Raw genomic sequence first — 18886 nt, 5'->3', positions numbered from 1 at the left:
GATATTCATGGCTCCTGTGTATTATATCCTTATTTATTTATAATACACAAATTTGAATAAATCAAATGACATCAGAAAGAACCAGTTATACAAAGTACTCGCTTACAGACATGAGGGCACCCTGCTCCAGCAAAACTGAGATCACCCTTGAGTAGAGCTGGGCGGTATGACCAAAAATTTATATCACGGTATTTTCAAAATTATATCGGTATCACGGTATTTGACGGTATATAAATAAAAAAATAAATAATAAATATTGGTGGCCCCCCCCCAACACCAACCCCAGCCCCAACCCCCCCAGCCCCCCCCAACCCCAGCCCCAACCCCCCCAGCCCCCCCCCAGCCCCAACCCCCCCAGCCCCCCCCAGCCCCAACCCCCCCAGCCCCCCCCAACCCCAGCCCCCCCAACCCCAGCCCCCCCAACCACAACCCCCCCCAACCGCAGCCCCAACCCCCCCCAACCACAACCCCCCAGCAGAACTTACCCAACTTGTAGTTCCTCCAGCTCCAGCGATGCGTCCTAGCGTGCGCGCTGACGTCACATGCGCGCCGACGTCACGTACGCACGGGCGCAACCCGGAAGTAACAGGAGAAAAAAAGCAGGAGGCGCGCATACCGGTATAGCGGTATGTTTAAAACTTATACCGTTTTTTTTTTTAAAACCGGTATACCGGTTAAACCGGTATACCGCCCAGCACTACCCTTGAGTCAGTGCTGTTAAACTTATTTATGATTGCTGTATATCTTTTGATGACATAGCAAGAGGCGTTTGGAATGTGGATCATTCCCATGTCCGGCCACACTGATTTATGTCCCTGAATTTCTGATGTTGTCATCCTGCAATAACCCAGAATGTCTCTGTTCTGCACAAGAACCAATTTTCTCATAAGTACAATTTATAAAACTTCAAAATATCCTTCCCTGTTGCGCCCCTGCTTCAGGGTTGGTGAATGTGAAATATGCAGACCTGCAGTACGCTGTATTCATTTTCCAGAAACACAAAGGTGTGTTCTCCCAGTTCCTCCATTGGCTTTCCCCTAGCTTGGGTTTTCTCTAACACTCAAACATACAGGCAAATTAATTGGTGCCCGAAAATGTGAATATAAAATGTGCCTTATGAATGGATATGGTGGAGAGCTTGTATGGTTATAATGTGAACAATCGCTATAAAGCCCTGCGACATGTTACCACTGTATAATCAAGGTAACAACATAATCTGCTTTTAAATAGATTGCTTCCTATAGCAGTGACTCATACAAGTTTATATGCTGCTGTCAGTGCAGGGCGAGCAATTCCGATTCCACGTGTTTTTTTTAATGGACGTTGCAGCATTTCCTTTCACACTGAAGATATGTGCACTTTGTCTGTAGTTTTCCTTTTAAAATGATGAAAAAGAAATGAAAAAACTGTTTTTCAAAATATGAATGTACATAAAAAGTTCCCTATAGGTCATGATGATTGTTTTTTTCTTAGGTTTGATTTAGTAAGTAATTGTTACTTGAAGTCCCTAAACCTTATAGTTTTGCCAACCTGACTATCTCTTCCCCGCCCGTCAATTACAGCTTCTAATGCTAAAGGTGGCCACACACGTGGCGATCTGCGATCTTTCAACCTTCAGGGCTGAAACAGGCAGATAAGGAGGTACAAACAATAGGATTTCTACCTCCTTCTGCAGATTCAGCGCTGAAGGCAGATTTTGGTCAGGCGCCTTCTATGGCGCCCAATCAAAATCTTTTAACTGGCCCAATCGGCGAGTCGACCGATATTAGCAGCTTCCTGCGATATCGGTCAACTTGCCATACACGCACCGAATATCGTACAAAACGAGGTTTCGTACGATATTATCGGTGTGTGTATGGCCAGCTTAATGCAGGACTCCTGTAGCACAAATATGGCAGCCCCCTCATAGAGGAACTTGGGGGATCTTATAGGTAATATTAAAGCATCGGGAAGTACTTTTATGGCAAAATTCTGCAGTTGCTGCTGTGGAAGTTGAACAATGTTATGATATATTTAGAAAACTGTTTAATTTTAGGTGTCAGTATCTCTTTAAGAAATGCAGATCTATCAAAGTTTTTGCCTGTATCACTTTGAAGAATCCCAAGCAATGTTTCCACCCTGCCCAGCAAGAACACAGGGGGTTTAGAGGCCCTGGAACCTAGTGTAATGGAGGACATACAGCTTTTGGCAGTTGGGAAGATGATACACATAGCAATTCCAAAATAAATGTTGCTGCTTCCTACTGCTCTTTAGTTTTGATTGCCAGGCTATGGTACCCTGGATTTACAGGCTAGCACATAGCTCTTGTGTGAATTGTTCTTTCTCTTTCCATTCCAGATGCCCACCTCGCACCTTCCTGCCAGCCTTGTGTAAAATATTCCTGGATGAAAGCGCCCCAGACAATGTGTTGGAAGTAACAGCCCGTGCAATAACCTATTACCTAGATGTGTCCGCCGAGTGCACGAGGCGTATTGTGGGAGTGGAAGGGGCTATCAAAGCTTTGTGCAATAGGCTTGTGGTGGTGGAGCTCAACAACAGAACCAGTCGGGATTTGGCAGAACAGTGTGTCAAGGTGAGATGGGCCGAGATACATAAAATATACAGTATTAGCTATCAACCAGTCAGGGCTTCAGATGTTGCTGTGGAGAATGAACAGGGGAGTGTTTAGGGTCACTCTTCTAAACCTTGCAGCTAAATAGAATGCAATGCGTTAAGATCCAGAGAGGCAACATTAAAAGGAAAAAGAATAAAAATACCACAAAACAAAATTACAGTAATTCAATAATTTAAAGGCCAAATTTCCCTTTAAAAATGATTTACTGATCTATTGCTATCCATTGTGTTTAAGGCAAGGAATCTAGGGATATTTTAATAAAAGGTACAAAGTTAGATTAGCTATGGGTTACCCTCCCAGTAGACCTGGTGATTTGCACTCACTCTCTAATTTACAGCAAAACAAACAGTGAATTAATATCAAATATAATTAAACAAAACAATTCCTTTTCTCCATAAGGTGCTGGAGCTTATCTGTACACGTGAGTCTGGGGCTGTCTTTGAGGCAGGGGGCTTGAACTGCGTGTTGACATTCATTCGGGACAGCGGACACCTAGTTCACAAGGATACACTGCATTCTGCAATGGCTGTGGTGTCCCGATTGTGTGGTAAGATGGAGCCACAGGATGCATCATTAGAAACGTGTGTGGAGTCTCTCTCCAGCCTGCTGAAGCACGAAGACCACCAGGTGAGGATGGGATTGAATAAAGAACTAATCCTTTTTTAAAATAGCATCCTAGAACAGCAGAGGAGCCAGCATGCCTATATTGATTCCCCCACATGAGCTTCAGTATAACTGTTTTCATTCTGCAGGTATCAGATGGAGCTCTCCGCTGCTTTGCTTCCCTTGCTGACCGCTTTACACGCCGTGGTGTAGATCCAGCTCCTCTTGCACAGCATGGGCTCACTGAGGAACTGCTGTCCCGAATGGCAGCAGCCGGAGGCACTGTATCAGGTCCATCTTCAGCCTGTAAAACAGGCCGTGGCACCAGTGGGGGACCTTCCACCTCTGGAGACTCAAAAATCAGCAATCAGGTCTCCACTATAGTCAGCCTGTTATCAACACTATGCCGTGGTTCTCCAGTCGTCACACATGTAAGTAACAGAGGGACAAACCTATATATATATGTCCTGTGTGAAGCGGCTTCTTCAAAAAAAAAAAAAAAATATATATATATATATATATATATTTATATATAATATTTGTTTTTGAGATTACTGTTCATCTTTATTTTATGCTATAGGATTTACTGCGGGCAGAACTCTTAGACTCCATGGAAAGTGCTCTTCAAGGTGACGAGCGTTGTGTGCTGGATACCATGCGCCTTGTAGACCTTCTTTTGGTGCTGCTTTTTGAAGGCCGCAAAGCTCTGCCTAAGTCTAGTGCTGGGTCCACAGGTCGTATTCCTGGGCTGCGGCGGCTTGACAGCTCAGGAGAGCGATCTCACCGCCAACTGATAGACTGCATCCGCAGCAAGGACACAGATGCTCTCATAGATGCCATTGATACAGGTGGTGAGTCTTAAAAGAAAATGACTGTTACATTTGGAAAGAAAGCAAAAGGGAATAAAAAGATCTTGCACTGCAAAGGATTCTTAACAGGAAGGCTGTAGGGTGGTTCTCCTTACCTTACACATCTTTCTTTTGTTATTGTATCTTTAGCTTTTGAAGTAAATTTTATGGATGATGTTGGCCAGACTCTTCTGAATTGGGCCTCTGCTTTTGGCACACAGGAAATGGTGAGAACTAATTATATAATTATAAACACACACTCCTGTGTTTGTGAATGCAATGCGATGTGTAATGTCAAACTGGAAAAACAAGTGATTGCTATGTTTTTAAGGGGAAGTTATTATTCTGTAGGCTTGTTAATAGACACATGAGGCATTTTCATGTAGGGGACAAAAATCACCCATTTAACATGTGTTTAGTATTATGAACCAGAATTTTTGCCTATATCAAGTTAATAAATCTAAGAAAACAAAGGTACATTTATGCTGGGGTGTATTTGTACATTATCATTCTTAGAGCATTAGCAGAAGCCAGATGATTAAAAGACCTAGAGGAGAACTGACTTCTGGTACATTGTTTCGAGAATCTGAACCAGAGAAAATGATATGGATAGACAAATACTGCATGCAAGGACATTTACAAAATAATTTTAAAGTAACAGTAACACCAAAAAGTGAAAGTGTTTTAAAGTAACGTGTTGTTGCCCTGAACTGGTAAAACTGTTGTCCCAACTACTATAGTTTATCGAAATATGCTGCTATATAGCCATACAAAGGAGTAAAGACTTTTTACATAGCAGATAAACTGTATAGAATATAATGGCATTCTACAGAGCTTATATGTTATCCACTATATTACATGTGCCATTTAGCCCTATTTCAGTTGTCTCCTTTGGTATACAGCAGCTTGTTTATATAAACTATATAAACTGACAAATGCCAGGTAACTTATTTTGGAAGCAAGTCTTTAACAGTAATTGAGCGAGAAGTTTTGTTATTGTAAGGACACTGCCAGTAATGTTGATTCTTAACCCCCCCTCCCCCCCCAGGTTGAATTCCTGTGTGAGCGAGGTGCCGATGTAAATAGAGGGCAGAGGTCATCTTCACTGCATTATGCTGCTTGCTTCGGAAGGCCTCAGGTGGCAAAGGTAGGAAGTTAAAGGATTGAATATGCGCACAGTCGGCATTAGGATTGTCGTGTCACAGGGAATTGGGTCAGCTCTGTGGCACGGCTTGGGGAAAGCCTTCTGAATCACCAGCTCTATTAGTGGGCAGCTTATATTGGGCAGCTTAAATCTTTATTGAATGTCTGGCCTCTCATGTGCCCTTATGATTTATAAACTCGCTGTGCCTGTCAGTACCAGACATTCTTTCAGTAATTTGCTGCTTTTAGCAAATGAGTGAAAATTAAAGGGGACATATTGTGTGAAAAACAATATTGTGCCAATGAATTGTACTTTTCTAATTATAGAAGGAATGTTCTTTATAAAATAGTGTTTTTGGCTGATTTATTGAAAGTCTGAAAAACCCACTAGTCTCCCCCCCATCTGTTCCACTTCCTGCTGCCTCCTTTCCCAGGCTGTGCAGGGGGGCCTGGTAGCACTAAGCACACTGCACTGTAGGATAGGAGCCATTTAGCAGCTAGGCTGACCTGATGGGGAATGGAAGCCTGTCTGCTTGTGTGACTGCAAGGCTGTGATTGGCTACTCCCCTCCTTCTGCGCTTCTGGCCGGGACCTTTAGGACACGCCCACCCCTTATTTAAAACAGGGACAGGGACCTGGGAGGATATAGGGAGCTCCAATAAAAGGGCCATTTTTACAGATAGTATTAATTTTAGACCAAAGTGAAACCAGCACCATATATTAGTCATAATTGCCTACAAGATTTAAGGTATTTCCTTTTAACCTATGTGTCTCCTTTAACTCGTTCAAGTATGTATGAGTATGGTACTGTGTATGTCTACTGTTTAATTTAATAAGTCAGATACTTTTTAGATTATAAAAGTATAATTACATTTGAACACTTTAAAATTAAAAGGACAGCATGCATCTATAATCCATAAATAGTTCAGTTTGTTCTTAGAGATTGTCTCTAAACCTGATTTCCAGTGATCTGCATAGAGTTTCCCATTTTGCTGTTGGAAATGTATATTATAATGGAAATATGTGTTGTGACAGTTAATTTATATGATTCCCAATGTTCATAGACCTTGCTTCGCCATGGAGCCAACCCAGATTTAAGAGATGAGGATGGAAAAACACCTTTGGATAAAGCCCGGGAGAGAGGACACAGCGAAGTGGTGGCCATTTTGCAGTCCCCAGGTTTGTTTTGCCAAGTTCTGGTCATATATTTAAATAGAACAATGGATATATATTAGAGATGTAGGCTTTATAGAGTGGAGAATTGTGGCACCATTGGTATGTGAGTGAAGTGGCCTGCTAAAGGTTAAAGTAAAGGGGGTACACCTGAAGCACTTAATCTTGGTAGTCAGCATGAAATGATCAGAGAGCACATAACTAGCACATTACTAATATAAGTGCTAAAATGCCCCAGCAAAGTAAACGCATAGTAAGAAAACAGGACTAACTGATTGCAGTGGGTAAGTGGATAGGTGCAGTTTAGCACCAGTATATGTGTTTGACGGAACTAACCAGTCCAGACTGAGCAACAGGGTTCATTGCTCTTGAGATTTACCTATCAGTCTGATAGAGATCTCCTAATTGTTTTCATTACAGCTTCCCTGCTACAACTACAACAGGGGGATTAAAAAAAGATATGTGCTGGATGTAGGTGGGGTGCTATGGTAAATGTACCGACTGCTTTAAATGTGTCTAGTTTGTATATAGCAATAGTAATCTTTCTTTGGGCTATGACTTTGTTTATTTTCCCTTTTTACTGGTGAAGTGAAATTATTTAGAGGTAAAAATTTAATAATTTCCTTCTTGCTTTGTTGTCTCTGTTCAGTTAAGCAGTTTCCAGTTTCACTGTTGTGTAAATGTGCTATTGTCATCATTCCACTGCCATAGCTTGCCTATTCAACTGCTGTGTCTTAATATTCTTGCCCCAAGCCAAAAACAAAAGCATGGGCTATAGCCCAGGGCGTATGGTAGCGACATGGCCAATGGAACATGAATGGGGATTACATTAGTAGGAATTTGTTTTTGAGTTTGCTCTTGGCTTACACAGCAAGATCCATTATTATCTTTTATTTATATAGCTCTGACATATTTACACCATGATTTACAGCAAAACTATTTCAGGTATTCCCCCTATTAATTACAATGCTTCAGGATATGTTGGCTCATACTGGTCTTTAAAGCATATAAGCTAAAATTAAGCTTACATTTATTTCCATGTTATGAAATTTTTAGGGGACTGGATGTGCCCCGTAAACAAAGGAGATGAAAAGAAAAAGAAAGACTCTAACCGGGAAGAGGAAGAATGCAATGAGCCAAAGGGAGACCCAGAAATGGCCCCCATCTACCTAAAGAGGCTGCTGCCTGTCTTTGCACAGACCTTTCAGCAAACCATGCTTCCCTCTATCAGGTACAACCTACCATAAAAGATGCAATTACTTTTTGAATGGGTATAATGTGTAGTAAAATTATGGGGAAAAAGACATTTAGTAGTAATTCAGTTACAGGTAACAGAAGTATTAGAAGGGAACAGCTGCCTCTCTGGGTGCTGGCTTTTAATGCTGAATGCAGTGGCTGTGTGCTGCTGTTTTCGTTTTTTATTTTTTTCCCCCCCCCTCAACACAGTACTTACAGAGTTCTTACAGTACTAATTTATATTAGGCACTTGTATGTGCGTGTGAGTTTTTATAACTATTTGGCGCTTTTTATGATTTGCAGGAAAGCAAGCTTAGCACTTATTCGGAAGATGATCCATTTCTGCTCAGAAGCACTGCTTAAGGAAGTTTGTCACTCAGACGCTGGACACAATTTGCCCACTGTTCTTGTTGAGATAACAGCCACTGTTTTAGACCAGGAGGTAAGTAATACACTAAATAAGAGGTTTACTGTGAAAAACCCTTGAAGGCATGTTGGACACTGGGATGTGGGTATATACAGCATAGACCGAATTGAAGTTTTCAGGTGCCTTAACTATTTCCTGGGTAAATCACCTACCACTGGTGTCCAACGCTTCCCTTTTAATTTTTGTGGGATTTTTTTTTTCCCCATTTTTTAGGACGATGATGATGGTCACCTTCTGGCACTTCAAATCATTAGGGATTTGGTGGACAAAGGTGATGACCTTTTTCTTGATCAATTGGCCCGGCTTGGTGTTATAAGCAAGGTTTCTACACTAGCTGGACCTACATCAGATGATGAGAATGAGGAGGATAGCAAGCCAGAGAAGGTGAGGATACACCTATTTCCTCTGTACAGTGCCCACAAAGGAACACAAGCAGCTGCATCACAACTTAAAGTGAGTCACTGTGGGCCTTTGTCACTCAGGCAATAAAGTGTTAAATTATCACTGCTATTTTTATTTGAAGTTTTATGATTTATGAAATTGTTTACATATATATAATGTTTTGAGTGATCTACTAATATTTTAACACATGGCCCTTGTAGGAGGATGAGCCACAGGAAGATGCCAAGGAGTTGCAACAGGGCCGGCCCTACCATTGGCGGGACTGGTCTGTTATTCGCGGTAGGGACTGTTTGTACATCTGGAGTGATGCTGCAGCTCTGGAGCTCTCTAATGGTAGCAATGGCTGGTTCCGCTTTATCCTAGATGGGAAACTGGCAACCATGTATTCAAGTGGAAGCCCAGAGGGGGGTTCTGATAGCTCAGGTGAGTAAATGTAGTTAGCACTTTACCATGCCCAAATACTATGCAGGAACGGGATTAAAAAATAAATAAATAAATAGTGAATTTTGCTTTTACATGATTGTATTTGATTGTGCATTCTATGTTCTTATCCTTTCTTATCTGTGCAGAAAGTAGAAGTGAATTTTTAGAAAAGTTACAGCGGGCCCGCAGCCAGGTCAAACCATCCACTTCTAGCCAGCCTATCTTGTCCACTCCTGGTCCAGGAAAGCTAACAGTAGGCAACTGGTCTCTCACTTGTCTGAAAGATGGTGAGATTGCAATCCACAACTCGGACGGGCAGCAGGCTACAATACTGAAGGAGGATCTACCAGGCTTTGTGTTTGAGTCAAACAGGGGTACCAAGCACTCCTTCACGGCAGAAACATCACTAGGTGGGTGCAAGGAACTACATCTTCCACAATTCCAGATCAAATGAAGGGATTTTTATTCAGCACCAACTGCAGAGCCACTATTGGAGATAATCCTAATTGTATATGAGCAGCATTATAGTAAAAATCTTTACACCCCCTGGAGCATAATTTAATGTAAAATAATAGGAGGTAGAATGGGTTACAGAATATAAATTGATATTCCCTTTCTTTATTCAAGGATCTGAATTTGTAACTGGCTGGACAGGAAAGAGAGGCAGAAAGCTGAAGTCTAAGTTGGAGAAAACTAAACAGAAGGTAAGAGATGAGGATAGCCAGACTCTTGTAGCTTAACACACCTTGGATATACAAGAAGTTAAAGGCTATGTATTGCCCAGAGAATGATGTCTGTATCTTTGTACTGTGTTTTCCATCAGGTACGGACAATGGCAAGAGATTTGTATGATGATCATTTTAAGGCAGTGGAAAGCATGCCCCGAGGAGTGGTAGTGACGCTCCGAAATATTGCAACACAGCTGGAATCTGCTTGGGAACTTCATACAAACAGACAGGTAAACCGAACATGGCCGAGCATACAGTTGTCTACATCGTACATGGGCATTCTGTATTTTGGCTATCCTTTTCTGAATGGCTAATTGTATGTGTATTTACTCTGGTAATGTTAGAAGGTTTTTATGTATGTTTGTTACAGTTGTACCATGCATGTACAGTGTCAAGTAAATAATAATTAAATTTGTCCACCTGTTAACCTGCTTTCTCTGCTTCCTTAAGTGTATTGAAGGAGAGAACACATGGAGAGATCTGATGAAAACTGCCCTGGAAAACCTGATTGTGCTACTGAAGGATGAGAATACTATTTCCCCTTATGAGATGTGCAGCAGTGGACTGGTGCAGGCTTTGCTTACGGTGCTCAATAATGTAAGACTAGCTGAATGAAAGAAAAACGGAATCCTATTTATGTGCGGTGGCAGTGATACTGCTTGCTATGCTTATGTAGCTGCTAATAAAACACTGCCCCCAGTGACTTACAAAGGTATTTAATTTAACAAAGAGTTAGGGATTTCAAAATATATAAAAGTCAGAATATTGTCCCTTTAAAGGAACTGTAACACAAAACAATGAATGTGTTGTAAAGTAATTAAAATATTATTTATAGTTGCCCTGCAATGGTAAAACTGGTGTGTTTTGCTTAGAAACACTACTGTAGTTTATATAAATAAAGCTGCAGTGTAGCCAAAAGGACAACCGTTCAAGCTGAAAAAAGAGAAAAGGCACTTGTTACATGACAGATAATGGATAAGCTCTGTAAAATACAATAGCGTTTTACAGAGCTTATCTGCTATATAACATGTTTGTTTTCCACACTGACTGGTGCGCAGTGGCTACACAGCAGTAGTGGTGCTGGGACTCACCCTGAATTTCCCTTTGGGGATAATCTGTAACTGCTCTTTTTAGATACTTCTGGAAGCTTATTGTGAAGGTCAGATGTGGTGTATATTGTTACTAGAACTAAGATGACTGATACAGCAGTGTTATAGTAGATCTGTAGCCTTGTTATGCCTTTAAGGGGCGACCAGTTGTTTCACCTCCAAAGGGTCATTTGATTCTATGTATCCAGTCTTGATTTTATTTTTAAAATATCTGTTGCTGTTTGGACTTCTATTTTCTTGACATAGAAGAGCCATGTATTTGTTGTGTTTGGTCCTCGTGCACTGCTGGGGAATTTGTGATTGATCACTGTCTGGTTATAACACTGGTGCTTTCTTCCTCACACAGAATGAAGACTGTGATATAAAACAAGACTGTGGGCAGCTGGTGGAGAGACTTAATGTATTTAAAACTGCCTTCAGCGAAAATGAAGATGATGAAAGGTTAGTTAAACTCCGTCTCTGTTTCGTATAAAATGTAAGGAACATGAGAATTAAGGCAGATAAATGGCGGCAGATAACATCTGTTCTTATTCTCCATCAAAGCTGTCAGGCAAGGATGCTCACAGATATTTTTGGAAAATGGTGAATGGTGAATTCGCAGTATTGCCTAGTACCAGCCAGAAATGGGAAACGCCTGTGATAGACTTTGTACATAACTGTAAACAAAACAAATAAAAAGGTTGGTTAAATGTTGGCATCTGTTTCCTCCTCAGCCGCCCTGCCGTTGCCCTCGTCCGGAAGTTGATTGCTGTGCTTGAATCAATAGAACGGCTGCCCCTTCACCTGTATGACACCCCTGGATCTAGCTATAACTTGCAGGTAAAGATGCTGTTTTTTACGACAGCATTATTTCACCATCAATAGGTTTGAACTGAAGCATAAAAAGAGTTAAACTCAGTCTTAAGGGCTTATGCTACTGATTTCAAGATCCCCAATTCCCTCTGTTATTCCTAATTTAGGACTTTAATTATGTTACTATAAGCTCAAAATGTGTTTAGCCGAGTTGTGCCTAGTGCAGGAGAATATATATAGATATATTACCAAGCTCTAAACAAACTCAAGTTTATCTTTTAGTCTTTCTTGTGTCTTTCTCCCTTTTCTCTTTTTTAGATTCTGGTGATAAATACAGTTAAAGTTGGCTATTCCCCATATGCTAGGCTACATCTCAAAGCTTATTGCTAGGATCCAATTTACCTTCCTAGAATGACCATGGTTGGGATGAGACTACAAAATATATAGGAGGGGGCTTAAATAGAAATATAAGTAATAAAAAGAGGAAGGCAAATACTTTGTAACCTCTTATATATAAATGCCAATTGCTAAGATTGGGACATTCTGCACCATGCTCACAATTGGCATAAAGGTGAACTACCCAGTCAGCTGACTGAAGAGTAAAAATTGATTCTCCTGCTTCTGTGCACACTGTAACAAGATTAAGTAAGGTGGTTTGCTGACTGGAAAGATGCAGAGGCATATTTCAGGGCCATTGGAATCCTCTTTCCTTTAGTTTTGATCTAGCGTTTCCTTGGAGCTCTTTAAAATAGTGTGTCTCTTAGGCTAGAGACATGCAGGAGCTTGCTTGTTGTTGCATGATGTACCCAAAGTGCTGGTACAGTATTGTCACTGTGTTTGCATCTGACCTCCTTACCCTGTTTCAAGGATAGGCCTACTTTTGGGAACATGTTCAGCGTACTCTTTAAACTAGCCCAAACAGAACATTTTACACACAAGCCTCTCTTCTAACAACTTTTCCACCTTTCTTTTCAGATCCTGACCCGTAGGCTTCGGTTTCGGCTGGAGCGTGCACCTGGAGAAACGTCTCTAATCGACCGTACCGGTCGGATGCTGAAAATGGAGCCACTGGCAACTGTAGAGTCCTTGGAGCAGTATTTACTGAAAATGGTGAGTGCTGGGCTGCCAATGGCAAGGGTATACTACCTGCCACTCTGTAACTAATAAAGATGCCCTGTTTTAAAATCCATTCTTCCTGTTAATGAGAAGCACATTTGTGATGACCTATACATAAGCTGGCACTGACCTTTCTGACGTTTTTTTCGGCACAGGTGGCTAAGCAGTGGTACGACTTTGACCGTTCGTCCTTTGTGTTTGTGCGCAAATTGCGCGAGGGCCAGAGTTGTGTGTTCCGCCACCAGCATGACTTTGATGATAATGGAATCATGTACTGGATTGGCACCAATGCAAAGTAAGTAAAATTGTACCCAGGGTGCAGACCTCAGTGACCTGTTTACTACAGCTAGAATACACTTTACTGTTTTACATGCATATCTGGCACTCAAGAATATATTCAGTTACTTAGCATATAATCAGTTTAGGTGTATTTCAGGCTGCTGAGTGGGTCTTCTCAACAGTTCTTGGCTATTTTGTACTGATGGTTTGGATTTGTCATTGACTAAAAACAGCAGTCTCCTTCCTTGTTGTGTTAGAGTATACCTTTTAACTTGCTGTCATTTTTTTTATCAGCTTGTCTTGAGTTATCATGTTTCCTGTTCTTTTAGGACAGCTTATGAGTGGGTCAACCCTGCTGCTTACGGACTAGTAGTTGTTACATCTTCTGAAGGCCGCAATTTGCCATATGGCCGCCTTGAGGATATCCTGAGCCGTGATAGCTCTGCCCTTAATTGCCACACTAATGATGATAAGAGTGCCTGGTTTGCCATTGACCTTGGCTTGTGGGTTGTGCCTTCTGCCTATACACTGCGTCATGCTCGTGGATATGGCCGTTCCGCTCTTCGCAATTGGGTCTTCCAGGTGTCTAAAGATGGTCAGAACTGGACCACCCTCTACACCCACATGGATGACTGCAGCCTGAATGAACCTGGGTAACTGGAGAATTCATTCCTAACGCCATCTGTAATCTACTTTAAGCAACAGTAGGGCTAAGCAGTGCACATTGCAGCTACTACCTTTTGGGTACACTAATGATTAAAGAAGATCTAAACCCAAAATTTTAATTGTTGTATACAATTTACATTCATTTTGTGGCTTCTGAAATATTTGCTAATGGAAGGCTTTTGGCTACACAAAGTCAACAATCCATGTATTAACTGAATGTGTATAGACAATACATAGACAGTTGGCGTCGCTCACACTCTGGGCCTTCAAAAAGTTGTTGGGCTGAGGCCTTCATAGCAGTATAAAACTATCCTTAAATCTCAGATTAGAGGACCACTCTGAATAAGTTTACTCCAACTCATTTTAGTACTAGTATTCTGTATAATAAGGGAAACAGGAGGGCACATCTATGGCAAAAATGTAAATATAAATTGCTTATTATACATAGATACCAGTATTAGAGGCATGTGTTGCTTTGATTGTGCAGTTGTACCTAAGGTAGCAGATGTTGGGTAATATCTACTTAAGATGCTTTTTGATTTTTTTTAAGCTCCACAGCCACATGGCCTCTGGACCCTGCGAGAGAAGAAAAGCAGGGTTGGCGTCATGTCCGGATAAAGCAGACGGGAAAGAATGCCAGTGGCCAGACCCACTACCTCTCACTTTCTGGCTTTGAGCTTTATGGCAATGTGACTGGGGTGTGTGAAGACCAACTTGGTAAGTCATAAGGGCAGCAGGACCTACGATGGGAAGGGAGACCTACCAACAAGACTAAATAGAATGATTTCCAAAGTGTTTGATTTAGGGCAGCCTCTTTTTTTACATCATGAAATTGCATACATTTCGCTTTATATTTGAATGTTTAATTCAGAATGCATCTGTTTTCCTCAAAGAAATATCTTTTGTTATGCATTTCCAGAGAGACAGGGAACACTGACTACAAACCAGAGATGCACATAGCTTCCAATACTTTGGTCTGGTGGAAAGGTCTATGTAGGTCATTGTGTTAGCCCTCACAGGGCCTAATGCTTCATGCTACGTAAGGGCTAAGGATCGCTGTGGCAGGAAAGCTGATTATCAAACAAATCACATACTTAGGGCACTTTATATTGTACCATGTTAGAGACAATTCATGAAGAAAATGCATATTGAAGTGCTTTGTGGTCACATAGCACAATTTTTTTAACAAAGTATTCCCTTTAAATGGGAGCTTTAACTATACTGGACTTGTGCTAACCACACATGAGTGCATACATGTTACAAAAGACCATAAATTGTCATTCTCATAGCCATGAAAGCTGTCCGGGTTCACGGGGAAATGGGAGGTTGTCATGTTATTGCCTGCATCCGGTACATTTTAATTGATTTTTAAGCTTTTGGCCCTTAAATTGGGCTTGTAAACTACATTTTAACTGAGAAATCCTTCCCAAGCGCATTTGATTTCCCCAGAATCCTCATTCCATTACTTGGCAGATATTGAGCATGCACTGGCCATTAGTAATTTGGTGATCAAGAGATACATACCCTTTGCTATTCAAATGCTGTGTCAAATGCTAAAGTGTTTGTGTTCCTCTTAAAACTAATTAGCACATATTTTCTGCAAAGGTAAAGCTGCCAAAGAGGCAGAAGCCAACTTAAGGCGCCAGAGGCGGCTGGTACGCTCTCAGGTGCTAAAATATATGGTGCCTGGAGCCCGTGTTATTCGGGGCATTGATTGGAAGTGGCGAGACCAAGATGGCAGTGCTCAAGGAGAAGGCACTGTTACAGGAGAACTGCACAATGGTAAGCAAGGAAGTCGCTCCTGCTGGCAGGCTGCCGTATTCTCTCGCAGCGCTGATATGCACTCATATCGTTGTTTGGCACAGTAACACATCTACAGTATGAATTAACCGACCCCCTATAATAATCATTGTTTTGAGTTAAGCAGTTTGTACTGCTATGGGATACCGAGTACTGCAGTATTAATGCCTATAATGCCTCTTTGTTTTGCTGTTTTGTTTTCCCATATCTTCAGCTTTCTGTTTCTTGCTTGCACCTTTGGGCTGGGCTTTTCCGAATTCAGACAGACCTACAATTCTTAGTGCTCTCTTTAAAGCGGATGGTGTAATCCAGTAACCATAGGGTTTCCACATAGGGAAGATAAAATCATTAGGTTTTATTTACCTTAATCATCATCTCTTCTAAAGAGGCTGCTCTTTGCTTGTAGTTTGAATAGCTTATAGGCGCGAGACCCTATATTGCGTGTCCTCACAATATATCAGCATTGTTGTTATAGATACATGCTGAACTCCTCTCTTCCTTCGCATCCATTTATTAAATCCATTCATAAGCAGAAAATAACTGGATATCGTATTATGTTTACCAGATCCGCAATTTTAGATCTGTCTGCTTTTGTTGGGAACAAATTTTTATGCTATTTGCTAAAGGGTGTTAAGTTAACCCCTCTGATGTCATCAGGTGGCTTTTATGGCATCAGAGTGGTTAATATGCTTGTGCTAGCTTTATCTCTTTGCGTGACTCCAATCATTCCTTTTTTTGCTGTCCGCTCTTCCATCTTACACGCTACTATCCCTTTCCAGGCTGGATTGATGTCATATGGGATGCCGGTGGCTCTAACTCTTACCGCATGGGCGCGGAAGGAAAATTTGACCTGAAGCTGGCCCCGGGTTATGACCCAGAGTCTGCGGTGTCACCCAAACCTGTTTCATCCACTGTTGCAGGAACACCGCCCTCGTGGAGCAGCCTGGTGAAAAACAACTGTCCTGACAAAGCCCCTCCCTCTTCCTCATCCTCTTGTGTGGTCGTTGGAAGCGTGGCGGGCTCAGGCAGCCGCAAAGGAAGCAGCAGCTCGGTCTGTAGCGTGGCAAGCAGCAGCGACGTAAGCCTAAGCTGTGCAAAGACAGAGAGGAGGGCAGAGGAGCAAGTCTCCGACATTCACCATGATCCCATCCTGCTTCTGTCCTCTAACCAAGCAGCCTCGGGTTCCTCCACCTGCCCCCCTGGAGGAGAGACTGTGGGTGAAGGTGGAGATAGAAAGGCAGGAGAAGCACCAGCAATCTCAATGGGTATGGTGAGCATTAGCTCCCCTGATGTCAGTTCCGTTTCCGAACTCAGCAACAAGGAAGTGGCAGTTCCACGACCACTGGGATCTTCTGCCAGCAACAGATTGTCTGTCAGTTCACTGTTGGCAGCTGGGGCACCCATGAGTTCTAGCGCCAGTGTACCAAACTTGTCCTCCAGGGAAACGTCCAGTCTGGAGTCCTTTGTAAGGAGAGTGGCAAATATCGCCAGGACAAATGCAACCAACAACATGAACCTGAGTCGTAGCAGCAGTGATAACAATACCAACACTCTGGGGAGGAATGCAGTCAGCTCAGCCAGTAAGTGCTGGGGTAGAAAAAGTTCTCTAACAATAATTGATATATAGGGAAAATGCTTTAATCCGTGTGGGGTGGGGGTTGAGAAATTTTGCAGTTCTGATGTTAATGGAGGGATGGGAAAACACTAGATTGGGAAGTGGGGGGCGGGAAGAATAAAACTGGGAAAGATGTCATCCTGGTGCTGTGCTATGAAAAGCACTGAGGGATTTAAAAATGTTTCTTTCTTGCAGCTTCACCACTTATGGGAGCTCAGAGCTTTCCCAACCTGACGACAACAGGAACCACATCCACCGTTACAATGTCTACATCCAGTGTCACCAGCAGTAATGTGGCAACAGCCACTACAGGGTTGTCTGTAGGTCAGTCCCTCAGTAACACCCTGACTACAAGCCTAACCTCGACATCCAGTGAGAGTGACACTGGGCAGGAGGCAGAATACTCCCTGTATGGTAAGTGCTAAGGGTGGAACTGCTCCCCCTTTGTTACTATTTTTGTTAAAAGGTTTGGTTAAAGAGGTTGTTTACCTTTGAGTTAACTTTTAGTATGATGTAGAGCATAATATTCCGAGGCAATTTGCAGCTGGTCTTCGTTTTTTATTATTTGATCGTTTGTATTGATCAGCAACTCTCCAATTTGGAGGTATAACAGCTGTCTGGTTGCTAGGGTCCAAATGACGTTAGTAGTCCGGGAGTGGCTTGAATGAAAGACTGATGTATGAACAGGAGAGGGATTGAATAGAAAAATAAGTAACAGTAAATTTGTAGCCTCACAGAATAATAGTTTTTTGGCTGCTGGGGTCAGCGACCCCCATTTAAAAGCTGCAAAAGGGGTTTGAAGAAGGCAAAAAATTCAAAAACTGTAAAATAAATAAATAATGAAGAACAATTGATTCTATAACATATTAAAGGTTAACTTAAAGGTGAACCACCCCTTTAAAGAACTGCAAAGTCCAAGCAATATCAAACTTGGTTCACTAAAGGTGTCAAGCTTGGCTGGCCCGATTTGGCCGTGGTTCTTCTGTTTGAGCCATTCTTATGATGGTCAAAGCACTGTATGAATCTCCACTCTTATTTGATTTTCCACAGACTTTCTTGATAGCTGCCGTGCCAGCACTTTGCTTGCTGAACTTGATGATGACGAGGATCTCCCTGAGCCCGATGAGGAAGATGATGAAAACGAAGATGATAATCAGGAAGAGCAAGAGTATGAAGAAGTTATGGTAAGAGATGTTCAAGGAGCTATTTATTATGTATATATAATTGAAGTATGGAAAAAACCTATGCAAACACAAGGAGACGTCACATGAAAGGACTGGGAGTGGCGCTAAAAGGATGCTATCATGCCGAAAGTGGGAGATGTTTTTTTGAAAATTTATCAGTTACTACTGCCCCTTTAAGGATCCTGATGTTGGTTTTTTAGTATATTCTTTTTATTTTATATTTCATTTTGAAATTTAACATGAGGCAAAGCAATTTCTTGCATTTCCCAAGACTTGTGAATTGTGAAAAGCTTTTGGTCTCTCTCTAAGATTCTGCTAGGCTCTGTCCCCCCCCCCCCGTGTCTGTGCAGAGACCAAATACACTTGTGTTTCTGTGCCGAAATCCGCTCTGTACTTCTGATGCAGTGCCTCAGTTTGCCTGATTCTCAACATTTAATACACAGGCCTGGCCTGTCACTTACCTCCCGTGGACAAATTGCCCATAATGGAAACTGCCTGGCACTGCTTGTACAGGTGGTTATTAAAATGCTCTAATGTGTGTACAGTGGTTGCAAACAACATTTAGGCCCATTTACCAGTAATGGGCAGTAACACATTGCAGCCAATACGTGATTGGCTTTTTTCAGCCAGCTCCAGGTAGAACAATGAATGCAGCAAATTTGCCCAGTGTTAATTAATTACCCCCATTGTCTCTGTGTTCTAAGTAATTTATACAGTAAGAGGCAGAT

General features: G+C 41.9%; 1 protein-coding gene across 4 annotated transcripts in view; it reads left to right on the top strand.

The window, feature by feature from the left end:
- hectd1 (HECT domain containing E3 ubiquitin protein ligase 1) overlaps positions 1-18886 on the top strand; it is a 47669-nt gene that overhangs the window by 17168 nt on the left and 11615 nt on the right. For 2 of the 4 annotated variants that reach the window (XM_012968095.3, XM_012968096.3), the window contains exons 3-27: positions 2338-2572; positions 3014-3241; positions 3367-3648; positions 3798-4068; positions 4216-4292; positions 5114-5212; positions 6273-6387; positions 7438-7612; positions 7921-8059; positions 8258-8497; positions 8647-8869; positions 9016-9279; positions 9497-9573; positions 9693-9827; positions 10048-10194; positions 11053-11147; positions 11420-11525; positions 12474-12608; positions 12770-12909; positions 13223-13546; positions 14110-14276; positions 15165-15341; positions 16139-16939; positions 17170-17388; positions 18025-18158. In XM_012968095.3, the coding sequence (XP_012823549.1) occupies positions 2338-2572; positions 3014-3241; positions 3367-3648; positions 3798-4068; positions 4216-4292; positions 5114-5212; positions 6273-6387; positions 7438-7612; positions 7921-8059; positions 8258-8497; positions 8647-8869; positions 9016-9279; positions 9497-9573; positions 9693-9827; positions 10048-10194; positions 11053-11147; positions 11420-11525; positions 12474-12608; positions 12770-12909; positions 13223-13546; positions 14110-14276; positions 15165-15341; positions 16139-16939; positions 17170-17388; positions 18025-18158 (5005 nt within the window). 4 annotated transcript variants of the gene reach the window in all.

Source organism: Xenopus tropicalis, chromosome 8 (assembly GCF_000004195.4).
Source record: "Xenopus tropicalis strain Nigerian chromosome 8, UCB_Xtro_10.0, whole genome shotgun sequence".
Taxonomy (NCBI): domain Eukaryota; kingdom Metazoa; phylum Chordata; class Amphibia; order Anura; family Pipidae; genus Xenopus; species Xenopus tropicalis.
The sequence above is the reverse complement of the archived record's forward strand: the minus strand, read 5'-3'. Positions and strand labels throughout refer to the sequence as shown.